General features: G+C 35.5%; 1 protein-coding gene across 3 annotated transcripts in view; it reads right to left on the bottom strand.

Annotated features, from left to right (window-relative positions):
- The window catches only part of CCDC14 (coiled-coil domain containing 14), a 52370-nt gene that overhangs the window by 18751 nt on the left and 6508 nt on the right, over positions 1 to 27111 (bottom strand). For 2 of the 3 annotated variants that reach the window (XR_006718370.1, XM_045502301.1), the window contains exons 2-9: positions 24029 to 24084; positions 23638 to 23710; positions 23094 to 23163; positions 22881 to 23000; positions 15330 to 15566; positions 15125 to 15219; positions 13728 to 14226; positions 11414 to 11555 (exon numbers count right to left, since the gene is read on the bottom strand). Coding sequence is in view for 2 of the 3 variants with exons in the window: in XM_045502301.1 (XP_045358257.1) it covers positions 11414 to 11555; positions 13728 to 14226; positions 15125 to 15219; positions 15330 to 15566; positions 22881 to 23000; positions 23094 to 23163; positions 23638 to 23710; positions 24029 to 24084 (1292 nt within the window). In the remaining variant the exon portion in view is untranslated. The remainder of the gene's footprint in view (positions 1 to 11413; positions 11556 to 13727; positions 14227 to 15124; positions 15220 to 15329; positions 15567 to 22880; positions 23001 to 23093; positions 23164 to 23637; positions 23711 to 24028; positions 24085 to 27111) is intronic. The other variant, XM_045502302.1, reaches the window with a different exon arrangement.

Here is a 27111-nt window from a genome sequence, read left to right on the forward strand (position 1 = left end):
TTTTTTCCTTTTTTTGTTCTCTGAATGATTTCTTTGTCTTTTTTTTTTCCGTTTCCTATCTCCTCTTGCTATTTTCTTCTTCTGTCTTCCTTCTCTGTATTTTCATTACTGTAGTAACAATGTACTCTTTAAAAGATCTAAGTATGAACTAGAACACCTACAGGGACTGACTGTTATCAGACATGTATTTGCTTGGTCTGTCATACATTGAAAAAATTGGGAAATGCAAATCTATGTTTCTAATAATTTCTTTATTAGATGGAAAATGTAATGGCCTTATTTTAAAAGAATGCTAAGAAGCAGCAACTTTGCCCTACAGTGAACTTCACAATGTGTAGTCCCCTCACAAATAGGAACATACAAAAGGAACTACAAAAATGTTTACTTCTAGGAAGTTAATGCTGAAAAAAAGTTGTCTCTATTATCTTTCCAAAATTAATTACCTGAACGTATTCTGTACTAAAATATTTATTTTTGTTACTGAATCTAAAATTATAGTGCTCTATCTCCCATCACTTGCATGTATTAATTCCAGATAGATGAAAGAGGTATACAGAAAATATACAAACAAACAAGAGCAACTATACAAGCTTTAGGTAGAAATCTACATAATCTTGAAGTGGGGAAGGCATTTCTAAGCAAGATTTGAAACCCAGCAACCATCAAGGAAAAGAATAAAAGATTTAACAGTATCAAAATTTAAAACTTGTTCTAGAATTAACATTCTGGAAGACAATACCTGCCACATATATAAAAGACAAAAGATCCATAACACTTAAAGAGCTCCTGCAAATCGGTAAGAAAGGCAATAAAAACGGGCAATTCACATAAGAAATAGAAATGGCTTATAAGCATATGAAAAATGCTCAGCGTCACTAATATGAAGAAATGCAAATTTAAAACAGGAGATATTTTATGGCCACAGGATTGACAAAAATGAAAAGAAATAACATTATTTGTTGGTGAGGCAAATTAATTCTTCCGACTGGTGAGAGCCTACTGATATAACCAATTGAACGGCAATTTGACAGTATCCAATGTGATACTGTGAAAATGTATTATCTTTAATGTGAAATGTTAATGTGAAATGTGAAATGTTTATTATCTTTAACAAAATAATTCTAACTCTAAGTTATCTAGCCTAGAAATATAATTGAGCCTTGAATAACATGGGTTTCAACTGTGCAGGTCTACTTATCCACAGATTTTTGATAAACACAGTGCAGTACTGTTAATGTATTTTTTCTTATGATTTTCTTAATATTTTCTTTTTTCTAGCTTACTTTATTGCAAAAATATAGTACATAATACATATAACATACAAAATATATGTTAGTCAACAATACATTCAATGTTATTGATAAGGCTTCTGGTCAATAGTAGGCTATTAGTAGTTAAGTTTTGGGGGAATCAAAAGTTACACACAGATTTTTTACTTGTAGGGTGTAAGGACCCCTAACTCTTGCATTGCTCAAGGGTCAACGGTAGTACATGTGCAAAAGCATCTACAATCTTTAGATATATACAAAGATGTTCACAATAGCAATATTTAATAGCGAGAAGTTAGAAATAACTTAAAATGCCACATAAATTATGGTACATCCATAATAAGAAATACTAATACACAGGTGTTGTTTTTAAAAGAGATATCTACATGTACTGACATGGAAACATCTTCCAGACACATTATAAAATGAAAAAAAGCAAGCTACAGAAGAACAACAGTATAATACAATCCCATGTTTGTTTCAATACAATTCTACTTTTCTGAAATTTCCCCTTTATAACAAAGAGTGAGAATCTAGAAAAGGCAACAGAGACTGGCAATCTGCAACTCCAACTAGAATGCTGCTTTTGGAATTTTCTAGGAAAACAGAAGGTACTGAGGTCCTCTTACACACCAAGTATGTGACAGAAGGTTTGCTTGACAATCTTTTTGTACATCCATGGTCAATTTCTTCTCTTCTTCCCCTATATGGCCAGCCTAAACTCTCATCCCTCACTGTAAGCCTGTCATTCCTATCCTCCAACTCTCAGTAGGATACTTTCCTGTTTTCACTAAAAATAATATGGCTTGGGGACAAACTGTTATCCTTCTGCCCAGGGTGTACAAATGTATCCATATATATACACTAATCTTCACCTCTTTCTTCTAGTCTTAGAGAAGGTGGACCTCATCAACTTCCTCGATCCCATTTCTTCCTCTACCTTAAAGGACTCTGCTCCTATTCTACACCTTTTCTCTTCTGCACCTACAGCTTCTCACTCTTTACTGGCTCATGTGCCTCAGCTGAGAAGATTAACAAAACAGCCCCCATATTTGAGAAGATATTCCCTCCAACCCAAGTGTACAATTACCTATTCTCCTTCCCTCTCATTCTCAGCTTTCAAAGCCAGACTTTTTTTTTTCAGTATATGAAGTTTATTGTCATATTGGTTTCCATACAACACCCAGTGCTCATCCCAAAAGGTGCCCTCCTCAATACCCATCACCCATTCTCCCCTCCCTCCCACCCCCCATCAACCCTCAGTTTGTTCTCAGTTTTTAAGAGTCTCTTATGCTTTGGCTCTCTCCCAATCTAACCTCTTTTTTTTTTGTCCTTCCCCTCCCCCATGAGTTTCTGTTAAGTTTCTCAGGATCCACATAAGAGTGAAACCATTTGGTATCTGTCTTTCTCTGTAAAAGCCAGACTTTTAAAACATAATTGATCTAGGGGCACCTGGAGTGGCTCACTCGGTTGGGTGTCCGACTTCAGCTCAGGTCATGATCTCACAGTTCGTGAGTTCAAGCCCTACATCGGGCTCTGTGCTAACAGCTCAGAGCCTGGAGCCTGCTTCGGATTCTGTCTCCATCTATCTCCTCCCCTCCCCCGCTCACACTCTGTCTCTCTCAAAAATAAACAAACATTAAAAAAATAAAACATGATTATTCTATAAAAAATGATATGACAAAAAATAATCTTTTTAAAATAGTTGCACATGTTTTTAGCAAATATTATTATATTTTCATATACTTGATTTAAACAAAGGAAAAGAACTGCTGACATTTAGGCAAATATTTCTTTTTTCAGTGTACTCATTGTTTTTAAATATAGCTTTATTAAAATAAAACATATTAAACTGCACATATTTGAAGTATATAATTTGATTAGTTTTAACATATGATGTGGTGGAACCATCACCACAATTACTATATTCATCACACCCCAAAATTTCCACATGCTCCATTTCATAATATCCCCTTCCCAAACAACCACTGATTTATAAATTAGTTTGCATTTTCTGGAATTTTATACTATATATTTATATAGTATACAATTATATTAGTTTTTTTTTTTTTGTTTTTTGGTTTTTTTTTGAGAGAGAAAGAGCATGAGCAGAGGAGGAACAGAGAAACAGGGAGAGAAAGGATCTCAAGCAGGCTCCATGCCCAGCATGGAGCCCCATATGGGGCTCGATCCCATGACTGTGAGATCATGACCTGAACTGACATCGAGTTGGATGCTTAACCAACTAAGCCCAGGCACCCCTACAATTATATTGTAAATGGAATCATATGATACATACTTATCCCGCCTTCTTTCATTCAGCATAATGATTTTGAGACTCATCCATGCTGTTGCACATATCAATAGTTCTTTCCTTTCCACTACTGAATGGTATTCTATTGTGTGAACATACCACCATCTGTTTATCCATTCACCTGCTAACAGACATTTAGCTTGTTTCCTTATGGACATTCACAAGTAAGCGTTTATGTGGACATACGCTTTTACTTCTCTGAATACATACCTAAGAACGAAATGACTGGATCATATGGTTTATGTTTAATTTCTAAGAAACTACCAAACTATTTTCCAAAGTATTTGTACCATTTTATATTCCCACCAGTAAATTATGCAAGTACCAGTTCCTCCACATCCTTACTCACATCTGGTATAGTCTTTTGAATTTTTAGCCATTCTAATGGATATGTAGTGTTATCTCTTCATGGTTTTAGTTTGCATTTTCCTAATGATTAATGATGAGATACTTTCATATGCTTATTTGATATCCATCTATCTTCTTTGATGTAGTGTCCATTATAATACTTTGCCAGTTTTTTGAGTTGTAACAGTTCTTCATATGTCCTATAAGACCTTCATTAAATGTATTGCAAATATTCTCTGTTGTTTGCCTCTTCACTTTTAGTAATAGTGTCTTTTGAAGAGCAAATTTTATATTTTGATGAAGTCCAACTTATAAATTTTTTCTACTTATATTTTTCGTTATATTTAAGAAATCTTTTCCAACCCAGAATGACTAAGATTTTTTTATCTTTTCTATAAGTTCTATATATTTTAGTTATACATTTAGACTTGTGATTTATTTCAAGTTAATTTTTATACGTGGTGGAAGGTAAAGTTTGAAGTCGTTTTTTTTCTTTCCTTTTTTTTTTTTTTTGTTTTTGTTTTGTATATGGCTCTCCAATTGTTCCAGCACTGTTTATTGAAAAGGTTATTCTTTCTTTCCCCATTGAGTTTCCCCAGCATCTTTGTCAAGAATTGGTTATCTTTGTGTGTGAGTTTATTTCTGGACTCCATTCTGTTTCAATTATACATGTCTCTCCTTACACCAATGCCACACTGTCTTGATAACTATAACTTTATGTCTTGAAATAGTATAGTACCAATTTTATTCTCCTTTCCTTAAGTTGTTTTGGTTTGGTTATTTTAGATTCTTTGAATTTCCATATAAATTTTCGAATCATCTTTCTACAGAAAAACCTCTTGGGATTTTGACCACAACAATTACATAGAATCTATAGATCAATTTGGGGAGAACTAACATCTTAACAATAATAAATCTTTTAATCTATGCATCTGGTTTATTTCTCACTTATATAGGTCTTCTTTAATTTCTCTCAGCAATGTTTTATAATGTTCAGTACACAGGTCTCACACGTTTTTAATCAAACTTACCCCTAAATTGATCATATTTTTTGACAATACTATTAAATGTACTGTTTTTAAATTTCATTTCAAATTTTTCATTGCCAGTATATAGAAATATAATTGCCTATGGTATATCGATCTCATATCCTACAACCTTGCTAGGCTCATTTATTAATTTTAGTTCTTTTTTGTAGGTTCTGTAGTATTTTCTACAAAGACTATCATGTCATCTGTGAATAATACAGCCTGTACTTTAAAAGGCTTTTATAGGGGCGCCTGGGTAGCCCAGTTGGGTAAGTGTTGGACTTGAGGATCCTTGAGTCAGGTCAGGATATCACAGCTCATGAGTTTGAGCCTCGCATCAGACTCTGTTGTGGACGGCTCAGATCCTGGAGTCTACTTCGAATTCTGTGTTTCCATCTCTCTCTGCCCCTCCCCCACTCATGCTTTGTCTCTCTCTCTCTCTCTCTCTCTCAAAAATAAATAAACATTACAAAAACATTAAAAAAATAAAATAAATAAAGGACTTTTATTTCCTTTTTTTTTTGCCTTATTTTACTAGTTAGAACCTCTAGCACAATTCTAAGCAGAAATAATAATCACTATTTGTTGGATATCATTTAGACATTTTTTAAGCCTATAAAAGAGGAAAAAATTAGCCAAACAGAATTTTTAAATAATAGGATAATATTACAAGTACTATCTTATAGGGTGCCTGGGTGGCTCAGTCAGTTAAGTGGGCGACTTCAGTCCAGGTCAGGATCTCACGGTTTGTGAGTTCAAGCCCCGTGTCGGGCTCTGTGTTGACAGCTCAGAGCCTGGAGCCTGCTTCAGATTCTGTGTCTCTGTCTCTCTCTCTGTCCCTCTCCTACTTGCACTCTGTTTCTCTTCTCTCTCAAAAATAAACATTAAAAAAATACTATTTTAAAATATTATGTATTGAATTTAGGATTACATGATTTTATCTGAAGGAAAAAGTAACAAGTGAAATTAAAACTAATGAACTTTAGACAAATATTTCTCTACCTCATGAAATATTATTCCTAGATAACTTTAAATAAAGGAATAGGATATAAAAACATTAATTTTGGAATCTATATTGTGAAGATTACTAACACATTCTACTCTGTAACCTTAATTCCCATAGTTGTCTTAGTTCTATGTATAGATTCAATGTTCATCTCTAATCCACTGCTTTATTTGAATTCATTTCTTGGTTGACTGGAATTTGCCATTCAATAATTTTTTTGTTCATTTTAAAGGAGTCCAAGAGTGCTGTATTTTCTAAGTTCTTGCACTCCTGAGATTATGACTGCTGACTACATGGAAAGGACTGCTGGGTCACATATGGGATTCTTGGGGCATCCTTACTTTCCCTTAGCTCTTTGTAAATAATGTTCTAAGATCTTCAGGCAATGAATATTCCTGTGAAAAGTGTGAGGCCAGCCTGATATTTTTCTTTTTATATATTTGCTTTTATTTTGAGTGTCTATAAAAGTTAATTTTATTTTATCCTTATGATATAGTGACTTTATTAACTTATGTGTTGGTGTGGATCATTATAATAGTTTTCCTGGGATCCTGAATGCCCTGCTGATCCTCTGACACAGATCTTTAGATTACTAAATTTCCCATTATTTACTTATCTTTTAAAATTTTTTTTTTATAAATGTTTATTTATTTTTGACAGAGAGAGAGAGAGAGAGAGAGAGGCAGAGCATGAGTGGGGGAGGGGCAAAGAGAGAGGGAGACCCAGAATTTGAAACAGGTTCCAGGTTCTGAGCTGTCAGCACAGAGCCTGATGCGGGGCCCGAACTCACGGATTGCAAGATCATGGCCAAAGTCGGACGCTCAACCGACTGAGCCATCCAGGCACCCCTACATATCTTTTATTTTTAATACATTTGTTCTGTTCTCTTTATCAGGAACGCTAATTATGCCAAATTTTGCATTCTTTGTTTCTCCTCCATATGTATCCTCTTTACAATAATTTTTAATTATTCTCTTTCTATTTTGTTTTGTTTCTTCAAGCTTATCCACCATGCCTTCAGTCATTTAACAAACATTTATCAGTGTTAGGCACAATTCTCAGCACTAGAAATACAACAGCAAATAAAAGGGACAAACATTCAGCCTTCTCAAATTCACATGGAAAAGAGAACAGACATTACCAGAGGCTAAGGGGAAGGAAGAAAGGCAATTACTGTTTAATGGGTACAAAGTTTATGTTGGGGATGAAAAAATTGGGGGAAACAGATAGTGGCTGTGGGAACACAGCATTGTGAATGTATTTAATGACCCTGAAATGTATGCTTACAAAATGGTTAAAAAGAAATATTATGTCATATATATTTTACCACAAAATTATATATATATGTTTGCTTACCACAAAATCATATATATATATATCAATTATATATATATGTATATATCAATTATATGTATATATGTATATATCAATACTCTTTTTGAAAAGGGGTTTGGGAAGAAGAATAAGTGAAGGCTGGTTGGAGCCACTGATCTATGAATTTAGTAGTAATTGAAACCAAAAGATTTGGGGGGAAAAGAGCAAAACCTAAAAAACAACAAAAATGAGCGTTCATATTACTTAGGTTCTAATGGAATATAATAAATATCCTAATGGAATATAAGATCCCTGACTTCATATTTGTTTATTTTGTTTTCATTTTTGTGAGATTTTTTGCTTCATTTTCCTGACCTCATCTAATTCACTTTTCTTCTCCTTTTCCTGTCTTTTCTCCTTTAAACATTCTCTCTTTTCCTGCCTTTAAGAAGGATTCTATTATCCTTAATTTCCTTAAAACAATGGAATACTGTTTCAAGTTTTCTTGGGTTTTCTTTGAGCAATTCATCTGGTGACATTTATTCTCGACCCTCTTTCATCTCTTTTGTCAGTCTGTTTAGTCTGAATGCTATGCAAAGATCTTTCCTATAAAGTCTTTCCTCCCATGGATTTTGTGACATCCCTCTCCCAGCTTTCCTGCCATATCCTGACTTGCTCCTTCTTGGGTTTCTCTCATAGTCTCCTCCTCCTATGTTCTTTCCCTAAAAAGCTGTTATTCCCACCAATTCACCCTTGCCTACCTTTGCACTCTATACCTTCCTGATGAATTTACCACTTACACCCTGATAACAAATCACTTGTTCTTTTTTTTTTTAATTAATTTATTTAAATTTAAGTTAGTTAACATACAGTTTAGTATAAGTTTCAGGAGTTGAATCCAGTGATTCATCACTTACAATGTAACACCCAGTGCTCATCCCAAGGAGTAGCCTCCTTAACACCCATCACGCATTTAGCCCATTCACTTCCCCTCCATCAACCTTCAGTTTGTTCTTTGTATTTAAGAGTCTCCTGGTTTGCCTCCCTCTGTGTTTTTATCTTATTTTTCTTTCCCTTCCCCTATGTTATCTGTTATGTTTCTCAAATTCTACGTGAGTGAAATTATATTGTACCTGTCTTTCCCTGACTAATTTTGCTTAGCATCAAACACTCTAGTTCCATCCTAGGTCACATCACTTCACAAATCACTTAGGGTTTTTTTGTTCGTTTTTTAAACAAATCACTTGTTCTTAATCACCGTTTTCTCCAGTGCCTACAACAGTGCCAAATCTATAACTCAACAAAAATGTGTTCAGGGAGTAACTCCCAAGTCTGCATTTCTATCCTGGATCTTGTTCCTGTGCTCTACTTATTACCATATAGATCTCCAGATGGTCTAAATGACAAACTCTGCATATCTACATCTTAACTCACAGGCTTTCCCCTATCTTCGAACTCAAAAATAACATGAATAAACAAACAAACAATAGATTCTTCCTCCAGTGGCTTCCATCTGAGAGAATTATGTTACCATCTGTCAAATGACTAAGCCCATGTCTAAGACCAAATGCCACCCATGTCTCCTCCCACTCACTTCTATTTCATTTTTGTTGTTGTTGTTGTTCTATTGTGAGTACACAGTGGTCTCAGATTTGAGTCTAAAGTCAGGAAGTGGTCATGAATTCTAACCTACCCTATAAATATTAAGGAACTCTCTAGCTCAATGGTTCTTAACTGGAAGTAGTACCCCTGCAAAACCTCATACAGGAAATCTGGGAATGTGCCAGGGCTTTTGGGGGTCACAATGAATTGGGCACTATAGATATTTCATGGGAAGGGACAAGGAAGGCTAAATGTTGAGCATTTTATCAGAAGTTCCAAATAAAAATTGTGCAGCCCAAATTGCCATGCCCAAATACCATAGAATCATTGCACCTGGCTATTTTTTTTAAGCCACAAGATGGCAATAAACTCCAAGAGAAGTCCTGAAAGATCACTTTTCTGGCTAAATAGAAACATGTAGTTTCTAAATGTCCGGACAGAAAAAAAAATGTTTTTGATTGAAAATGCTGAAAAACACTTTCTAATAAACCTATGTATAATGGAAATTACAGATGACTCTTTCCAAATAAAGCTACCAAAGAGGCACAAAACTTCCTATACCTCTGCTGGAAACCTCATTCCACTAAAAAGATAAGCAGACAAATTCTTTATTTTTCAATAATTTCATTTTTAGAAGGTCAAGTAAACAGTGGGAATAGTATGCTATATAATCTTTGTCCTCTAAGGACACAGAACCAAAAAGATCTGGTGCCATGTCTGAAGAAAGTGGTTGAACATCAAACTAATACCTTTTTAAAAAATTAAACACAAGCAGTGACCAATAAAGTAGTATGTCTCACTTTCCTGAGTGGCTTGTAAATTAGCTCCTAAAACAATTCTAAAATGTTCTAAAGAAGGAAAATAAATAAGAACTCCTGATACTTCCCATCGGCACACGTTAAAACAGACAATAGTCTGAGACTAAGTTCTGGTATGTTTATTTAAGAAAAAAAAATTACCTGACAGTCATACCTTTAAAAACATATTTCTTTCCAACAGCTTACAGTACAGTTTTGTTCCACAAAATACACTTAAATATTGAAGTACTGAAGTATAAGTAAGTTAGATTCTACTTCCTAGCAAAAGCAATGCAGAAATGTACAAATTAAGATAATTTGGCCTCTAAAAGCAAACTGCCTGGTTTGAATCTTCTTATATACATGACATTGGATAAATTATATAACTTCTCTGTGCATTGGTTTCCTCATGTGTAAATGAGAATAACACAACAGAGCCATTCTGAGAATTTAAAGAGATGACATATATAAAGGACATAACCTGGCACATCAGAAACATTCAATAAATGTTAGTAGTACTACTGGCCATTACTATTACTATTATTCATACTTTTTATTTTGAAAAATTAATGCTATCGCTTAGGTCAGAACTGAAGACGTTATTATTAAAATTTAAAACCAGCAACCTCATCTTATATCATAGTATCTTAGAGACTAATGACCATTAGAGAAATAATCCTAAGCAAGTAAATCTCACTAGGTGTCATGCCTTTGCAGGCTCCAGATCTATAAATTTAAGCTGCTCTCCCAACTAGGAATCCTATTTTACTGCTTTCTGATTTCTTAAAAATGTTTGTGCAGGTCCTTGCAGGTCCTACCCAATACAATGTCTACAGCTCATACAACTCTTAATACCTTCTCAGGACGCACTCACACTGCAGTGCTGCAGAAGCACTGAAAATGGATTCTAATTCTCTGCAAAGTATAAACCCTGGAGTAGTGGCCTTGGTGGTCATCGCTGAAACACGCGAAGTTAGGATATTGCTAATCATATGCAAATGGTTTCCAACATAAGTTATGATAGCCAAAAGACAAAATATCTAAGAATTTAAGTGAGTTTTTTCTGTGACTGAGTGTGGTGGAGCTACTGGTGCTCACCCCATCAGGTTCTCCTTTCCTTCCGGGGTGCACGGGCAGTATGGGAAAATGTTATGTCCCAGACCTTTACATTAGGCACGACCATATGTGTCATTGCCCCATTTTAGCCCACAAAATAGAAGTGGAAGTGAGACTGTCACTTCTGGGCTGGGAGGTACAGAGACGGTGTGCCAGATCCATGTTCTCTTTTCCCTGAAAAACATTATCTTATGAGACAGTGGCCTCAGAAAATAGAGGGAATCTAAATCCTGCGTCCTAGGATGACGGCCCATGCTGGTCTCGGCATGAGGGAGAAAGAAACTTTCACCGTGCTATACCACTGAGATTCTTAAGTTTCATATTGCAGCAGAGCCTAGACTAGCCTGACAAATACCTTGAGGAACTTCATTTTTCCTCTGTACCCTATGATCGAGTGACGATGGAGGTAAAGAAGGTGGGAGGAAAGACGTACCAGTGAGCAGAAGCAACAGAAGTTAGAGAACGCTGGCAATGTTTAGAAATGGAGAGGTAAAAGTAGAAACACAATAAAATACTAAATCTATTTTTCACACAGAGTCCTAGATATCTCATTTCGCACCTTTGTTCTGGCCATGGGACATCTCTGCAAATGACAAAAATATGCAAAGAACAATGCTTACCTGCGTAACTGGGCATTTTCACTTCTTAGTGGTTGCATAGCCAGTGCTATTTCAACTTGAATATTTGTGTTTCCACTTATTGCTGGAAGCAGAGATATACACATCTCCAATTCTGTAATCAATCTCTGAATTTCTGAATCCTCTATGTACGGGCAAAGAAATAATAAAAACAATACCATTAATTGCTTTTGGATAAGATTATTTATGTATATAACTAAAAAAGAAAATTTCCCAGATATGTACATACTTGCTATAAACAAACAACTTGATTACTTATAAATTTGATATATAAACTTTATTTTCCTCTTTTCTGCTGCCTGAATTTGCTTACTCAAAAGAATTCTAAAGAAATTCAGTAAACTAAAGATTAATCTTCAATCACAGGATTATTAGTGTTTTGGTTTTTTTTCCAGTTAAAGAGTCTAGTAAGAAGATAACTATGTCTCCCAGTTCATATTCATATTCCCAAAGGACTACTGGATTCCTTATCATTGCTGAAGGGATTCCTAGAATCGATTACAGTATTAACGTTTACAACACAACCTTTGATCCTGGCATAAGCAAATAATTCTCTTTAGGTGATTCAATTTGGCAAAATATTGAGGGAGGATCTTCTCTGATAAGGTTTTAGTATTTAATATTATAAAGTAGATTTAAAACAACCAGTCACATCTTATTTGGTGTTGCATCAAAAGCAGTACCATTTCTGCTATTAATTGTGGAGAGTGCATGGTTAGAGGTGGCAAACAGACAGGTAGGTGGATTTTAGACCTTTGTCCTTTTATATTTGCCCCTTCATTTCCATTCAAATTTTCTGTCGACTGAAAACATTTAATAATTATAATATTAACTCTCTTATACCCTAAAGAAGTAGAAAGTATATTTTAAATTATAAAATGTGACTCAATCCCACGGGTGTTTTAATGTTTTATTATTTATTCTTGAGAGACAGAGAGAGACACAGTGTGAGTGGAGGAGGGGCAGCGAGAGGGAGACCCAGAATCCACAGCAGGTTCCAAGATCTGAGCTGTCAGCACAGGGCCCAACTCGGGGCTTGAACTCACAAACTGTGAGATCATGACCTGAGCTGAAGTCGGACACTTAACCACTGAGCCACCCAGGCGCCCCAATCCCATGGGTATTTTAGCCCCCTAATGTAAAGTATATGTACATAGTAAACATCTGAGCACATAGTAAACAATTACTGAGAAGTTCCCTACCAATCCTTTGTAGAATGGTTTTGATCATAAGCATTAGAGGCAGAGACCTGAGCTCTGCCATTTTCTAGCAATAGAGTTTTAGTCAAACTTCTTAACTCTTGAGCCTAGATTTCTTCTCCATAGTTACCTGGAGATAACAACAATACCTCATAGGATTGCTGTGAGGATTAAATGAGATAATGCATATAAAATAGCACAGTGCCAGGCACATGTAAGTATCCAATAAATGATACCTAACATTATTACTCTTATTATTACTGTTATCATGATTCAGTATTTGGTCAAGAGAATAGTGATAAATTGAAAGTCTGAAAACACAGAGATTTTAATATATTGAGTCTTCAAATTAATAGTGCTATGTTCTTCCTATAAGACATTTTAAGATTTGGAATTTCTTTTTGTCTGAAAATATTAGGTATTCAGTCAGTGCTTCCACAATCAATTACTGTGTTTTCTAAGATGCCAAAACTGTAACTCACTCCAAGTGAAAGCCATTATTTAGCATATACACACAATGAAAACAAATGAATACAACTTGGCTCAAATATCTCATAATTCCATCTGAGACATTTGTCTTGATTTAATTAAAAAACCCAAAAGTAAATTGTAAAGGGCATTAAAAAGTTTGGATTACTTCTCTGAGTCAGATTTGTTAAACCTCTGCAACAGTTGGTTATTAAAGAAATTATAGGAAGAAAATCTCTGCATCTTTTTAAAATAGGAAAAATTACCAGTCTATGCTAGGGAGTTAATCATCTTTAGGGGTCTTCTAACCCCTAAAAGTTTATGGCTACAAATTCTCTTTGATTGAATCTTTCCAAGGTCCTTCGGAATCAAGTAGAATGAATACATGCTTGCAAGTAAAAGACTGTTTTGATTCTTTCTTGTACATTTCAAACCCATAGGAAACATGAGGGATCAAAATCTAAACAATAAAATAGGCAGAACTCACTTCCTTATTAGCTCAAGACATATTCCTATGGAAAATATCACAAACTCTGTTGATTTTTCTAAATTTAAATGATGACTAAATAATATGATACTGCTATTTAGCATTACCACCACAGAAATTCATTTTAAAACTGCTCATATACCTTGCTCTGCTACCAGGGCCTTGAGCTCTCCCAACAAATACTTTATAGTTCTGACTTTTTCAGCACTCTGGTTCACATTTTTTGCTTTCTGCACATCCTTTATTCTTGAATCTTGCACGTGTATGTTTAAATCCTTTCTTTCACTTGGGACTTCTCCAATGTGTTCTTTGGCACATCTATCTTCATTACTGGACAGGAAAGCTGGTGGAAACAGAGTGGGGCTTTGGTGTGTCTGACTGTGCTGACGAGAATGCAATAGATTCATATATGTTTGAAAACATTTTAGTAGGTCTGGTTCCTTAGGAACTTCGTGTTGTGGCAGAATCCCACTTACAAGACCCAGCTGCTGGAATGGTGGAAGAGGTGGCCTGTCACTTTTGGGCAGGCTGCGTGGAACTCCAAGACCAGTACTGAAGGAATTCTGTAGAACGTTTGTACAGTTCATAGAAGCAGTTTTACCTTGTGATGCAAACTGGTTGTCACCATCAGTCTGAACTTCCTAAAGACAGAAAAAAACAAGGTAAGCCTTCAAAAATGTGAGCACTGACTTGTAGGCATTAACTATAATCAACTCAAACCAGAAATATTAGAAAATGACTTCTGCAGAATGGAGTTATAGATTACCAGTGAGGAAGCCAGATTTCCCCTCAGCACAATATTCTAGTTTTTTCAAGCTTATTAATTAGTTCCCCCTGCAATATGGGAACATTATAAAGCCATGACTACAATAAATTGTTTACAAATATCACATATGGTTTAAAGGCATCAAAAATCAGTCCACCTTGGGACTGAAACAAACTTCCACTTTGGGAAATTGCATTGCAAGAAAATAAGCTCAAACATACAAAAAGCTTTTGCACAAACATGTTTACAGAACTGTTATGGTAGTAAAAAGCTATTACTTAAATGTCTAACCATAGGGGAGCAATTACATAGACCACAGTATATCCACTAACTATTCATTCACTTATTAAAAATTTACAAAAGGTATATATTAATACAGAAACACATTCACAGTAAAATGCTAAATTAAAAAAGTAGTATATAAAACTTATAAAATTTAATTATGACCATATTCTTAAAAGAAAGTAAACTTAAATAAAAACCAGAAAACAAAATCAGAGAATTAAGTGATTAGAAAGTGCTCTATCAGTATGTTAACAGCAATTGTGCTTAAGTGGTAGGTATGGATGATTTCTTTTTTCTACTGATCTCTTTCCCTCCCTCTCCCACATTGTCCTTAATGAATGGGTAAAATATTTCTAGTAAAAAGTAATTTGAATAATTAGTATTTACATCCTAGGGCATTACTACAATCAGTAAATTCAAATTTCTCTCTTAAGGTGACAATTTCTAAAGGCAAATAATTACTTGTAGAATGTATAAAATGTACCCACAGAATGAACCATAGGAGGGCAGGATGGAGGCTGAAGTAACTGGACTGGGGTGGAGGTTGATAAGCCATAACTAGAATGTGGAGTTGCCTGAGACTCTAAAAGGTAAAAGGGGGAAAAGTTATAACATCTCATACTGCTTTTACAAAAAGTAGGAAACTTAATTAGAGTTTATATTCATGCATTTTAAAACATCATTCATACTAACCAGAACCAGACATGGTATGGTAGGGTATAGCAGGAATTCCATCAGGGTTGTTCTTTGAAGCCAAGTTATTCATCAGTGACATTTGGGTCTGCACATGCTCACAGAGGGCTTGGTATATTATCGGTGAATACATTCTATAATGATCTTGAAATGACCAATTCTGTGGTATATCTGATGAGTCTCTCTCACTTCCAGCAGAAGTTTCATTAGGTACATATTTCTTATTATCTGAAGATACTAATGTGGAAGAAGGAAAAAAAAAATTCTTGAAATAGGATTCTTCAAAAACTTTTATCATAAAATACAAGGAAAGAAAAACACTCTCAGAAATAGCTCAATTCACCATATACTTTACAGAAGGGCTTTACCACTATCACCCCCTGAAGAAAATCACCTCAAATTCTCTTTTAAAAGTAGTTAATGAATTGTGTAAGCTCTCCAGTCAAAAATTATCTACACTACATCTTTAAAGTCTCTATTAAATGGTATTTGTGAAATCTCTCCTTCAATTATAAGACCCCTCTTTAAGGGTGTTATTTTAAAAATCCAGTAAAACTCTTTCACCTTGTTCCTTGTCCAGTTCATGCTCTCAGGGGAAAACAGAATAGGAGAGACAGAATAGTCTGTAAAAATTTGAATGCTTGGATCATTTTTTTAAAAAATCAGAGCTCCAAGACCAAGAATAAAAGTGTACTTAATCTAGACAATGGGCCCTCAAAGAAAATCTTAACCTGGCATTTAAAGTTTCCAAAGCCTGACCACAACCAACTTTTCCCACCAACTTTTTCCAACTCAAGTTTTCATTCCAGTCAAGTCAATTTAGACACCCAAAAAGCTTCTCTCACCTTCCTATAACATTACTTGTGATGAACCATTCTTCCAACTCAATTCTACCCACGCACCAAGGCTCATCTGAAGGCTTCCCTCTTCCATGAAGCCTTTTCCAATCATTCTACTCCAATGACCGCTCTTCACCATCCCAAAGCACATAGTGTCTATATGAGTTATATGTCACCTGCACATTACACTATATTGCTTATCTTTCATTCTCTTGTCTATCTGACTAAACTGTAAGCTTCTTTAGGCAGGGCTGTATCTTGTGCTTCATTATTTGTCCCCATAGAGTCTCATTATTAGTCTACCTACAAAGTAGTACAAGAGAGAAACCTGGAATTAATAAACTAATACATGAAAAGCAATGTTTTCTACATAGCACTACTCAAGAGATCTAGAGAGAAAAGTATCAAGATCTATTTCCCTAATGAGATCCCCTTCACAAACTTTTTCTATAAGATTATTAATAGAAATGAGAGTGTTCTTGGTAGATCATTGGTTATCAGGGTGCAAAATAAATTCAGAAAATATCTAGCTTTTGGTAGTAGCTAAATATATATTCTAGATACAGCAAATGTATTCCCAGGTGTGAGTGTTCATGGTTACCAAAAGATCTGTACAAGGATATTCACAACAGCTTTATTTGCAGTAGCCAAAAATGTTAACATCCAAATAGCCATGAATAGTAGAAATGGATAAACTGTGGTATACTCATACAATGGAACACTATGCAGCAATGGAAAAGAACAAATTACTCATTTTTCAACTGCCTCTATGAATCTGACAGACATAATGTATGAAAGATGTCAGACACAGACTAAATAGTATATAAGTATATTTATATGAAGTTCAAATATAGGTAAAATTCTCCAATGCAGAATAGGTAAAATTCTCCAGTGCAGATAGAAGTCAGAAAACTAGTTACTTAAGGATGAGGGTAGGTGGTGAGGATGATGATGGGGAGGAAGCATGGTAGGGTGCTAAAAACGTTCTGTATCTTCATCTGGGTGGAAGCTACATGAGTGTATACATACGCAAAAATTTGTCAATTTGTGCAACTGATTTATGCAAGTTACTCATTGTTTAAAAAGTGAAGTTTTAAAAAATGGTATGGAATTCTCCAAATATATATAGCTTACTAAAAATAAAAACATTGCCAAAGCATATAACTTACATGTAAAAGCAAAAAGTTAAAGGCAGATTAATATAACCAATGAAGATTGAAAAAAATCTAAAGAAAAAAACTACTAAATTATTATTTGACTATGAAAATGGATGAGATAGTAGATGCTTCTATTTAGATTTGGGGCATGCTTCCTTTTGAGATGATCTATTCCTGTGAACATATTTCCCAGACTTGAGTACAAGTTCTAACAGTTACTAGCTGAGTAACTTTTGGCAAATTACTTAACCTCTCTTGGCCTCTTCTTCCTCATCATAAAAATGATAATAATAAAAGTATCACCTACTTCTAGCACACAGTAAGAACTTAATGTTAGATCTATTACCAAATTGCCACAAAGTCTTAACTCAGACAAGTAAATATTTCATATTCACAAATATTCCCATCCGATATCAACACTATACCTCTAAACATGTGCCCTCTGAGGTGATTAAAACGAAAAAGAAGTTATTCTTCATTATCTGAATAGATGAGCAACAAACTGGTTAATGAACATTTCTGCAAAAAAATTATTTCTTATTGGAAATACAATTTTATAATGAATCAAGTGGAAAAGTATCTCTAAAATATTTTTAGCTTTGAAACCTAAAATGGTGGAGGATGAGATCACAGGCAGCCCATGGCCATCCTGCACACTGGTCTTCCTTTCCTCCTGATTCCTGGTCTCTCTTCTGCACTTGAATTTTCTTTGGTCCCATAAGACAGAATTGCCTGGTTTGATGAATCTAGATTTTACAGTTAGGGGTCCCAAGCATTGGCTCTCATTCACCTTCTTTTCAAGGAGTAGTTTTCACAATCTCTGATAAAGCTGAGCTACACTATTATGCCTCTGCATCTGCTAGAAGATGTCATCATCCAACATAAGTTTATTAATTTATCTCTTAAAAAATCTCTTAAAAAATCAAAGCCTTAGAATTAAAATGACTCAATTTATTCCTTTATTAACTTAGTCTATACAAAACTCTACTGATAATGCTACAGATTTGTATTTAAGAGGCAAATCTTAAAGCAAATTATTCAAGACAAGGTAAAAACCATAAATTCATATAAAAGATTGCATTTAGGGGCACCTGGGTGGCTCTGTTGGTTAAGTGGTCAACTTTTGATTTCAGCTCAAGTCATGATATCATGGTTTGTGAGTTTAAGCCCCCTTCGGGCTCCTTGCTGACAGTGTGGATCCAGCTTGGGATACTCTCTCTTTCCCTCTCTCTCTGCCCCTCCCCTGACCCACCCCCCCCAAAATAAACTTAAAATTTTTTTAAATAAATAAAGACTGCAATTAAATTACTACTAATTTTAAATTTAAAAAAACAAAACAAAACAAAAAACAGCCAAACCACCACCAACAAAATGAGCCTGTTAATACACAAACACAAATAAGATATATTTTCTTGCTCTTGTTCATTACACCAAACCACCCTACATGAAAATGTTACCTAACACATTAGGATGATGATATGTCTAATTGGTGTCAGTTGATAACTAGAACTCATGAAAGGAATGTACTCATTATTCAGTCCACAAAACTTTAGTCCTTGAATCCTAGCTTCTATACAAGCACTACTGCTTGGATGTACAAGTATTGTCCAGTGGTAAGATACTTTCTGCCACTCATATAGAACAAATAACCACTACAGATAAGAGCTGCTGGATGCCTATTATAATTTGAAATATGTAAAAGAACACCTAGCCTTGAAGGGGGCAATCAATGCTCTCCCTGTAGCAGTTTATTTCCCCAAGGTGAGGGCAGCAATAGATGTATGTTACTGAAAGCAGAGCCATGTGCCTATAGCATTCAACAGCTATCAAATGTAAAAAGTTGCTTATTAAAAAAATGTTTTTTCGGGGCGCCTGGGTGGCGCAGTCGGTTAGGCGTCCGACTTCAGCCAGGTCACGATCTCGCGGTCCGGGAGTTCGAGCCCCGCGTCAGGCTCTGGGCTGATGGCTCAGAGCCTGGAGCCTGTTTCCGATTCTGTGTCTCCCTCTCTCTCTGCCCCTCCCCCGTTCATGCTCTGTCTCTCTCTGTCCCAAAAATAAATAAACATTGAAAAAAAAAAATTAAAAAAAAAAAAATGTTTTTTCTTTAAATGTCAGGAGCACTCTCAAGAAGCTCCATGCATTTCTGGAACTGCCTTTCTGCCTCCTTACTCCCAGTCTGCATAAGGTGGGTGAGCTTGACCCCACAGACACTCAATGATCAGGCAGGTTCCAGACAGAAAATACATAAGATCACACCCCAGGAGACGGTTAACATAAAATAGTAAGATAATGTATCTTAAAACTGAAATAATACATAAGATACTAGTTAACATGCTGTAATAAATTCCTTAAAATTCTAGAGTCTGAGGATCTAGAAAGCCAGGTATCTCTCATCTGCTCCTCTAAATCCATCCTCTACTTGTCTCCACACTGCTCTTCCTGGGATGCTAATCCATATGGATTACACTGTTAAGAGACAGTCCTCATGGGCCTCTTGTGCTCCTACGTGTCTTGCTCAGTATACTAAGAAAGTAAGGCCTTGACCTAAGCTCTTTATCTGGGCCATTTCTCAGGGTTGTGTTTGTAGTGAATAACCTCAAAGGATAAGGTAATGTTTCCCTGAGACAAGTGCTCACTACCAACACAATGGATTTCCCAAGCTCAGTGTTCCTCAGCTGAAAGAAACCTATAGGATGAGCAGCATCCATCTGGGTCCATCACATTACCCCCACAGGAATTGGGAGTGAGGGGGAAATACGCTAACATACATGTTGCTTACTTTATTTACTGTGTGAGTAATAAAGTCCTTTGTCTCTGACCCAGGAATCTTGTGTCTCCTGCCAGCATCCATGACACAGTAAGGCTAACTTATCAGCCTGTAAGAATAAAAATCAACTCCCAGACTTGATATACATCAAAACGGGTCCAATTGGGTCTGACCCACTGGGAGTCTTGCAAGTACCAAAGAAAGAAGAAGCATGAAGTCAGAGTATTTATTCCCAAACCCCTCTCTTTGAAGAAACTTGGGTCAGCTTTATTCCTTAAATGAAGCTCACCACTCTTCTCATGGCAGTCTACTCTAAATAACAGTGTCTGGGTCCTAGCAACCTCTCCCTAACCTCATCTCTTAAGGCCTCTGCTGCTGCTGCTTGCACTGGGCTAGCATAATCCCTTGTGGTTTCCCTATACCCCACTCACTCCTTTGTAATGAGTTCCTCTGTAAATAAACCCTCCTTGAATTATCTTAGAGTGTTGCCATCTCTTTTCTGTTGCAACTCTGACTAGTAAGCAGTTAAGCTGGGATCCCGAAAGTTGCTACCATGGCACCATTGTTAGCCACATACATTCCAAATGAGAGTTCCCTAAAGAGGAATGCCCTGGACAAGAAATAGCCTGCCTTGAGAAAAAAAAGAGGAGATTAGAGGAATGAGCAATTGGTGCTACCATTCCTTTATCTGTCCATTGGGCCCCAGTAAATAGACCTTGGCTTTAAGAATTTGGACCAGGGGTTAGCACACTTTTCCTTAAAAAGCTAGAGAATAAATATTTCAGGCTTAGCAGACCAGATGGTCTCTGTCACAACACTCAACTCTATTGTTGCAGCACAAAAGTAGTCATAGAAAATACATAAATGAACTAGCATGGCTGCACTCCAATAAACCTTTATTTATAAAATAAATAACAAAACATTACTTATAAATAAACCAGGCTATACTATGCTTGTCCCTAGTTTAGATCAGTGTTGCCCAAAAGAAATATAATGTAAACCATGTATGCAATTAAAAATTTTCCAGTAGCTATATTAAAAAAGTAAAAATAGGTAAAATTTCAACATTTTATTTAAACCAATATATCTGAAACATTAACATTTCAATATGTAATTAATGTAAAATTTTTAGATATTTTTGTATTAAATCTTTTAAACCTAGTGTGTACTTTACACAAAGCACCTCTCAACTTGGATGCAAAATTTTCATCAGAAATATCTGATCTGAATTTAGATTTAATAAAATTGATAGTTGAAAAAGTAGATTCATATATCCAAGTTATTCCAAACATGCTGAAAAGTTTTCTAATAACTGGGTCAAGTATCTGTTTTCAAATTTAAGTTAATTAAAGTAAATAACATTTGCAATTCAGCTCCTTGGTTGTATTAGCCATACTTCAAGTGCTCAATGGCCACATGCACCCAAATACCTTCTTGAACAGTGCAAGTCAAGATAATATGAAGCTAAAAATGACTACCCTCCAAGATGGATTAGTAAGTTGTTCAGTTCTCTGTCTTATTCTCCAACTCATGACATTCTGAACATCAACCTCTACTCCTATAAATGCTCTACTCTCATTTTCTCAGCCTGTTTGCCTGGATCCAGATCTCTTAATATTCAGGGCTGTTGCTGTGGATAACTTTCTAGACTTTACCTCTTGCCTAAGCTGATTCTAATCATGCACTGCTGCGCTGATATTTTTGGCCTGCCTGAACCACAGAACTAGCTAGTCTCATTCTTGTCTATCTGAATTCCCATTGTGGGTATTTTCATCTCCATTTTGGGCTATGTTGTTCTACAGGCCTCCAGGGGCAACATAATCAAAACTTGTTTGTTCTAAACTGTTTGCTGAATTATTACACTTTATAAAGTGAGCAAAGTTAACAGGGAGGATGTAAAATATTCTTGGCTACATTCACCATCAAGCAGTGGAAGGCTGTCTTTCCTTACTTACCTACCCAACTTGGAATTTTACCTTCTTAGGTACCATGTATTCTAACTGTGCAGCTCAACAAGTTGAGTTGCTAAACCTACTTAGGATATATACACATAAAATGATTTTAAATCAATTAGTATCTGTAAGTATGCACATGAAACAAAACCAATTTGTGGTTATCTATAGAAAGAAGTGGTAAGGAGAACAAAGGTAATTCTATATACCTCCCAAATGTCATTCTGAGTTTGAACCTTTTCTTCTACAAAACCCAGTCAGTCACTTTTTCTACTTTTCTTCTTGGGAAAGTGATAGTAAACAAAGTAACTACCCAGTAATTAGAAGCTGAATAGAGAAAAAGAAGCATAAGCACACACATACACCTTAATAACCACATATTATTAAAGTGAAAGACCAACTGCATAATCCCAATAGTTTATCAAAACCCTCATAATTAAAGATTATATATATATTAAAGATTTTATTTATTCTTTAAGTAATCTCTGTATCCAACCTGGGGGTCAAACATTCAACCCCACGATCAAGAGTCTCATATTCCACTGACTGAGCCAGCCAGGTACCCCAAAGCTTATATTTAAACAAAAAAAGGGGCGCCTGGGTGGCTCAGTCAGTTAAGTATCTGATTCTTGATTTGGGCTTGGGTCATAATCTCATAGTTTGTGGGATCAAGTCCTGAGTTGGGCTCTGCACTGAAAGTGTGGAGCCTGCTTGGGATTCTCTCCTTCTGCCCCTCCCCGACTTATGTGCGCTCATGTGCACGTTCTCGGTCTCAAAATAAATAAATAAACATAAAAAAAAAAAAAAAAAAAAAAAAAACCAGAGAAAATACTTACAAATTTCTTTCCGGACTCCTGAAGGAACATGTTTTTCATGTCCTTTCTTTTTGGATCCAAATCTTTTGCCTTCTAAAGATCTGGGATTATATCTATTTTCTGAATATGCTATTTCTGAACCTATTAATAATTAAAACAAAACTTCATTTGTATTAAGAGAATTATTAATTTAGAAAAGGTGGTTAGCAAAGGGCATTTAAAAAATTAAAAAACCTGAATCTTCATTTCTTAAAATGTCCCGCAGCAAAGAAGCACAACCATCAAGCCCTTGCACAGTTTCAGTCTGTAAGGAGAAACTCATTTAGAAATTCATATATAAAATTTTAGCACAGAAAACAACAACAAATTATATAGTTTTAAAAAAATTTTTAGAAGCAATTTATTACTGGTAGAAAACATGTTTTAAAGCAAAAAGCCTTCATGTCCTTAAGGCAATTAATACTTAACCTCTGCACTTTTATTCCTACTTTTTAGCTTTTACCTGAAGACTAATTAAGATACTGCGTATTGTAGGGGCATCTGGGTGGCTCAGTCAGTCATTCCTCTGACTCTTGATTTTGGCTCAGGTCACGAACTCATAGTTGGTGAGATGGAGCCCCACATCAGGCTCTACACTGATAGCACGGAGTCTCCTTGAGATTCTCTCTTTCCCTCTCTCTCTGTCCCTCTCCCACTCTTGCTCTTTCTTCCTCCCTCAAAAATAAATAAACATTTTAAAAAAGATAGTATATATTTTATCTATTCAGTTTAATCTTACCTGACTTTCTGAGTCAGAATGGATAGGATAGCCAGAATCTGCATTAAAACGTGATATCTTTCTTAAATGTGTCCTAGAAAACAAGTTCATTAATATTTTCACATACTACAAAATTTGTTTCTAAAATATAAGTAGTCATTTTCTTCCCAGTAAAGGTTGAATAAGGAAGCTTGTCCATAAGATGGGATTTATATAAGATTTTATAATGATTATAAAGATTATTAAACACTAAGATGATCAACATGGGTAGATATGGAAGGTTCCTCCCGAGAGTCTGTGAAGGTAGATACCTATCTAGTTTTCTGGGATAGGCAAAATTTAGTCCAGCCCAAAGACTCAAGAAAAACTCTCTTGACATTTTCTCAAGTGGTGAACTTCTTTAAGTACTTACCCTTTCTTTCCATTTGTTAATTTAGCAGGCCCAGTGTGTTTCACTGACGATATCACCTATGGTATAATGCATTAAATTATAGTAAATATACACATATTTTTCTATTATATTCTCAGTAGGCTGTCTTGACAAAACCTGAAATGTTGCTTCCTTTCTTTTTGTGATAAAAATGTAACATGAAATTTGCCAGTGTGGCCACTTTTTATTGCACAGTTCTGTGGCATTAAATATATTCAGTGACATTAAATATATTCACACTGCTGTACCTAACATCCATCTCCAGAACCTTCTCATCTTGCCAAAATGAAATTCTGTATCCATTACACATTAACTTCCCATCCACTCCTTCCCTCAGCCCCTGGCAACCACGCTTCTACTTAGAGTCTCCATGAATCTGACTACTCTAGGAAGCTCATATAAGTGGAATCACACAGTGTTTGTTTGTCCTTTTGTGACTGGCTTATTTCACTTAATCTAATGTCTTGTAGTAAGTGTCAAAATTCCCTTCCTTTTTAAGGCTGAATAATATTCCATTTGATGTATATATCATGTTATTAATTTTTTTAAAGGTGATATATCATACAAATCCACAATTACAATTGAAATCAATAAATTATTTGTTCTAAGTAAAATGTCAAGCAAACAAGACATATTTGTTCCTTAAGTTTAAGCTGAAAATAAGGTTGAGATATTATTTTAACCAGAAGTACCTACTACAGTAAATTTGGACTAAACTCAATCTCTGAACATGTTCTATATTCCCCAGTCTTCAAAACACGTAAGTTAAAGATAGAGCGCAGAGTTCATAACTCTGATTCTACTTATCTACATTCATTCATTCATTCATTCATTTATTTATTTATTTAGAAAATTTATTGTCAAGTTGGCTACCATACAGAGTATACAGTGTGCTCTTGGTTTTGGGGGTAGATTCCCGTGATTCATTGCTTATATACAATACCCAGTGCTCATCCCAACAAGTGCCCTCCTCAATGCCCATCACCCATTTTCCCCTCTCTCCACCCCCATCCCCGCATCAACCTTCAGTTTGTTCTCTGTATTTAAGAGTTTCTTATGTTTGCCTCCCTCCCTCTCTGTTTATAACTATTTTTTCCCCTTCCCTTCCCCCATGTTCTTCAGTTAAGTTTCTCAAGTTGCACCTATGAGTGAAAACATATTATATCTGTCTCTCTCTGACTGACTTATTTCACTTAGCATAATACCCTCCAGTTCCATCCACGTTGCTACAAACGGCAGGATTTCATTCTTTCTCATTGCCAGGTAGTATCCCATTGTATACATAAACCACATCTTCTTTATCCATTCATCAGTTGATGGACATTTAGGCTCTTTCATAATTTGGCTATTATTGAAAAGCACTGCTATAAGCACATGCATAGGGACATGTGTCCCTATGCATCAGCATTCCTGTATCTTTGGATAAATTCCTAGTAGTGCTATTGCTGGGTTGTAGGGTAGTTCTATTTTTAATTTTTTGAAGAGCCTCCACACTGTTTTCCAGAATGGCTGCACCAGTTTGCATTCCCACCAACAGTGCAAGAGGGTTTCCATTTCTCCACATTCCCGCCAGCATCTGTAGTCTCCTGAGTTGTTCATTTTAGCCACTCTGTGTGGTTTTGATTTGTATTTCCCTGATGATGAGTGACACTGAGCATCTTTTCATGTGTCTATTGGTCATCTGGATGTCTTCTTCAGAAAAGTGTCTATTCATATCTTCTGCCCATTTCTTCATTGGGTTACTTGTTTTTTGGGTGTTGAGTTTGGTAAGTTCCATATAGATTTTGGATACTAACCCTTTATCTAATTTGTCATTTGCAAATATCTTTTCTCTTTCTGTTGGTTACCTTTTAGTTTTGTTGTTTCCTCTGCAGTGCAGAAGCTTTTTATCTTGATGAGGTCCCAACAAGGGACCTAGGTTTTTCATGCATTTTGAGTTCGTTTTTGTGTATGGTGTAAGAAAGTGGTCTAGTTTCATTCTTCTGTATGTTGCTGTCCAGTTCTCCCAGCACCATTTGCTAAAAAGACTTTTTTTCCATTGAATACTCTTTCCTGCTTTGTCAAAAATTAGTTGGCCATACATTTGTGGGTCCAACCCTGGGTTCTCTATTCTATTCCATTGGTGTATGTGTCCATTGGTGTATGGTGCCAATACCATACAGTCTTGATGATTACAGCTTTGTAGTAGAGGCTAAAGTCTGGGATTGTGATGCCTTCCACTTTGGTTTTCTTTCTCAATATTATTTTGGCTATTCAGGGTCTTTTGTGGTTCCATACAAATTTTAGGATTGTTTGTTCTAGCTTTGAGAAAAATGCTGGCACAATTTTGATTGGGATTGCATTAAATATGTAGATTGCTTTGCGTAGTATTGACATTTTAACAATAATTATTCTTCCAACCCATGAGCATGGAATGTTTTTCCATTTCTTTGTGTCTTCTTCAATTTCCTTCATAAGTTTTCTATAGTTTTCAGCATACATATCTTTTACATATTTGATTAGGCTTATTCCTAGGTATTTTATGGTTCTTGGGGCAATTGTAAATGGGATCCATTTCTTGATTTCTCTTTCTGTCGCTTCATTATTGGTGTACAGAAGTGCAACCAATTTCTGTACATTGATTTTGTATCCTGCAACTTTGCTGAATTCATGTATCAGCTCTAGCAGCTTTTTGGTGGTCTTTCAGGTTTTCCATGTAAAGTATCATGTCATCTGTGAAAAGTGAAAGTTTAACTTCTTCTTTGCCAATGTGGATGCCTTTTATTTCATTTTGTTGTTTGACTGCTGAGGCTAGGACTTCCAACAGTGTGTTAAACAATAGTTATTCACATTATTTAGAATGCCTGACAAGACCAGCCCATGGAAACTCTACCATTCTTCTTTACCTACAGCTCATTCCCTCACTTTTTCTTTTCAAACTCATATAACAATATTGTTTTTGAAAAAACAATTTTATTTTAAAAGTAAAATAAATGGGCTAATTTTTGTGTAGAAGAAAAAAAATGCACTTGCTTTAACATGCATCCATGTTATCTTGAAAGTTAGGCAACAAACAGTTCGTTGTG

This window comes from Leopardus geoffroyi, chromosome C2 (genome assembly GCF_018350155.1).
Source record: "Leopardus geoffroyi isolate Oge1 chromosome C2, O.geoffroyi_Oge1_pat1.0, whole genome shotgun sequence".
In the NCBI taxonomy this organism is placed as follows: Eukaryota; Metazoa; Chordata; class Mammalia; order Carnivora; family Felidae; genus Leopardus; species Leopardus geoffroyi.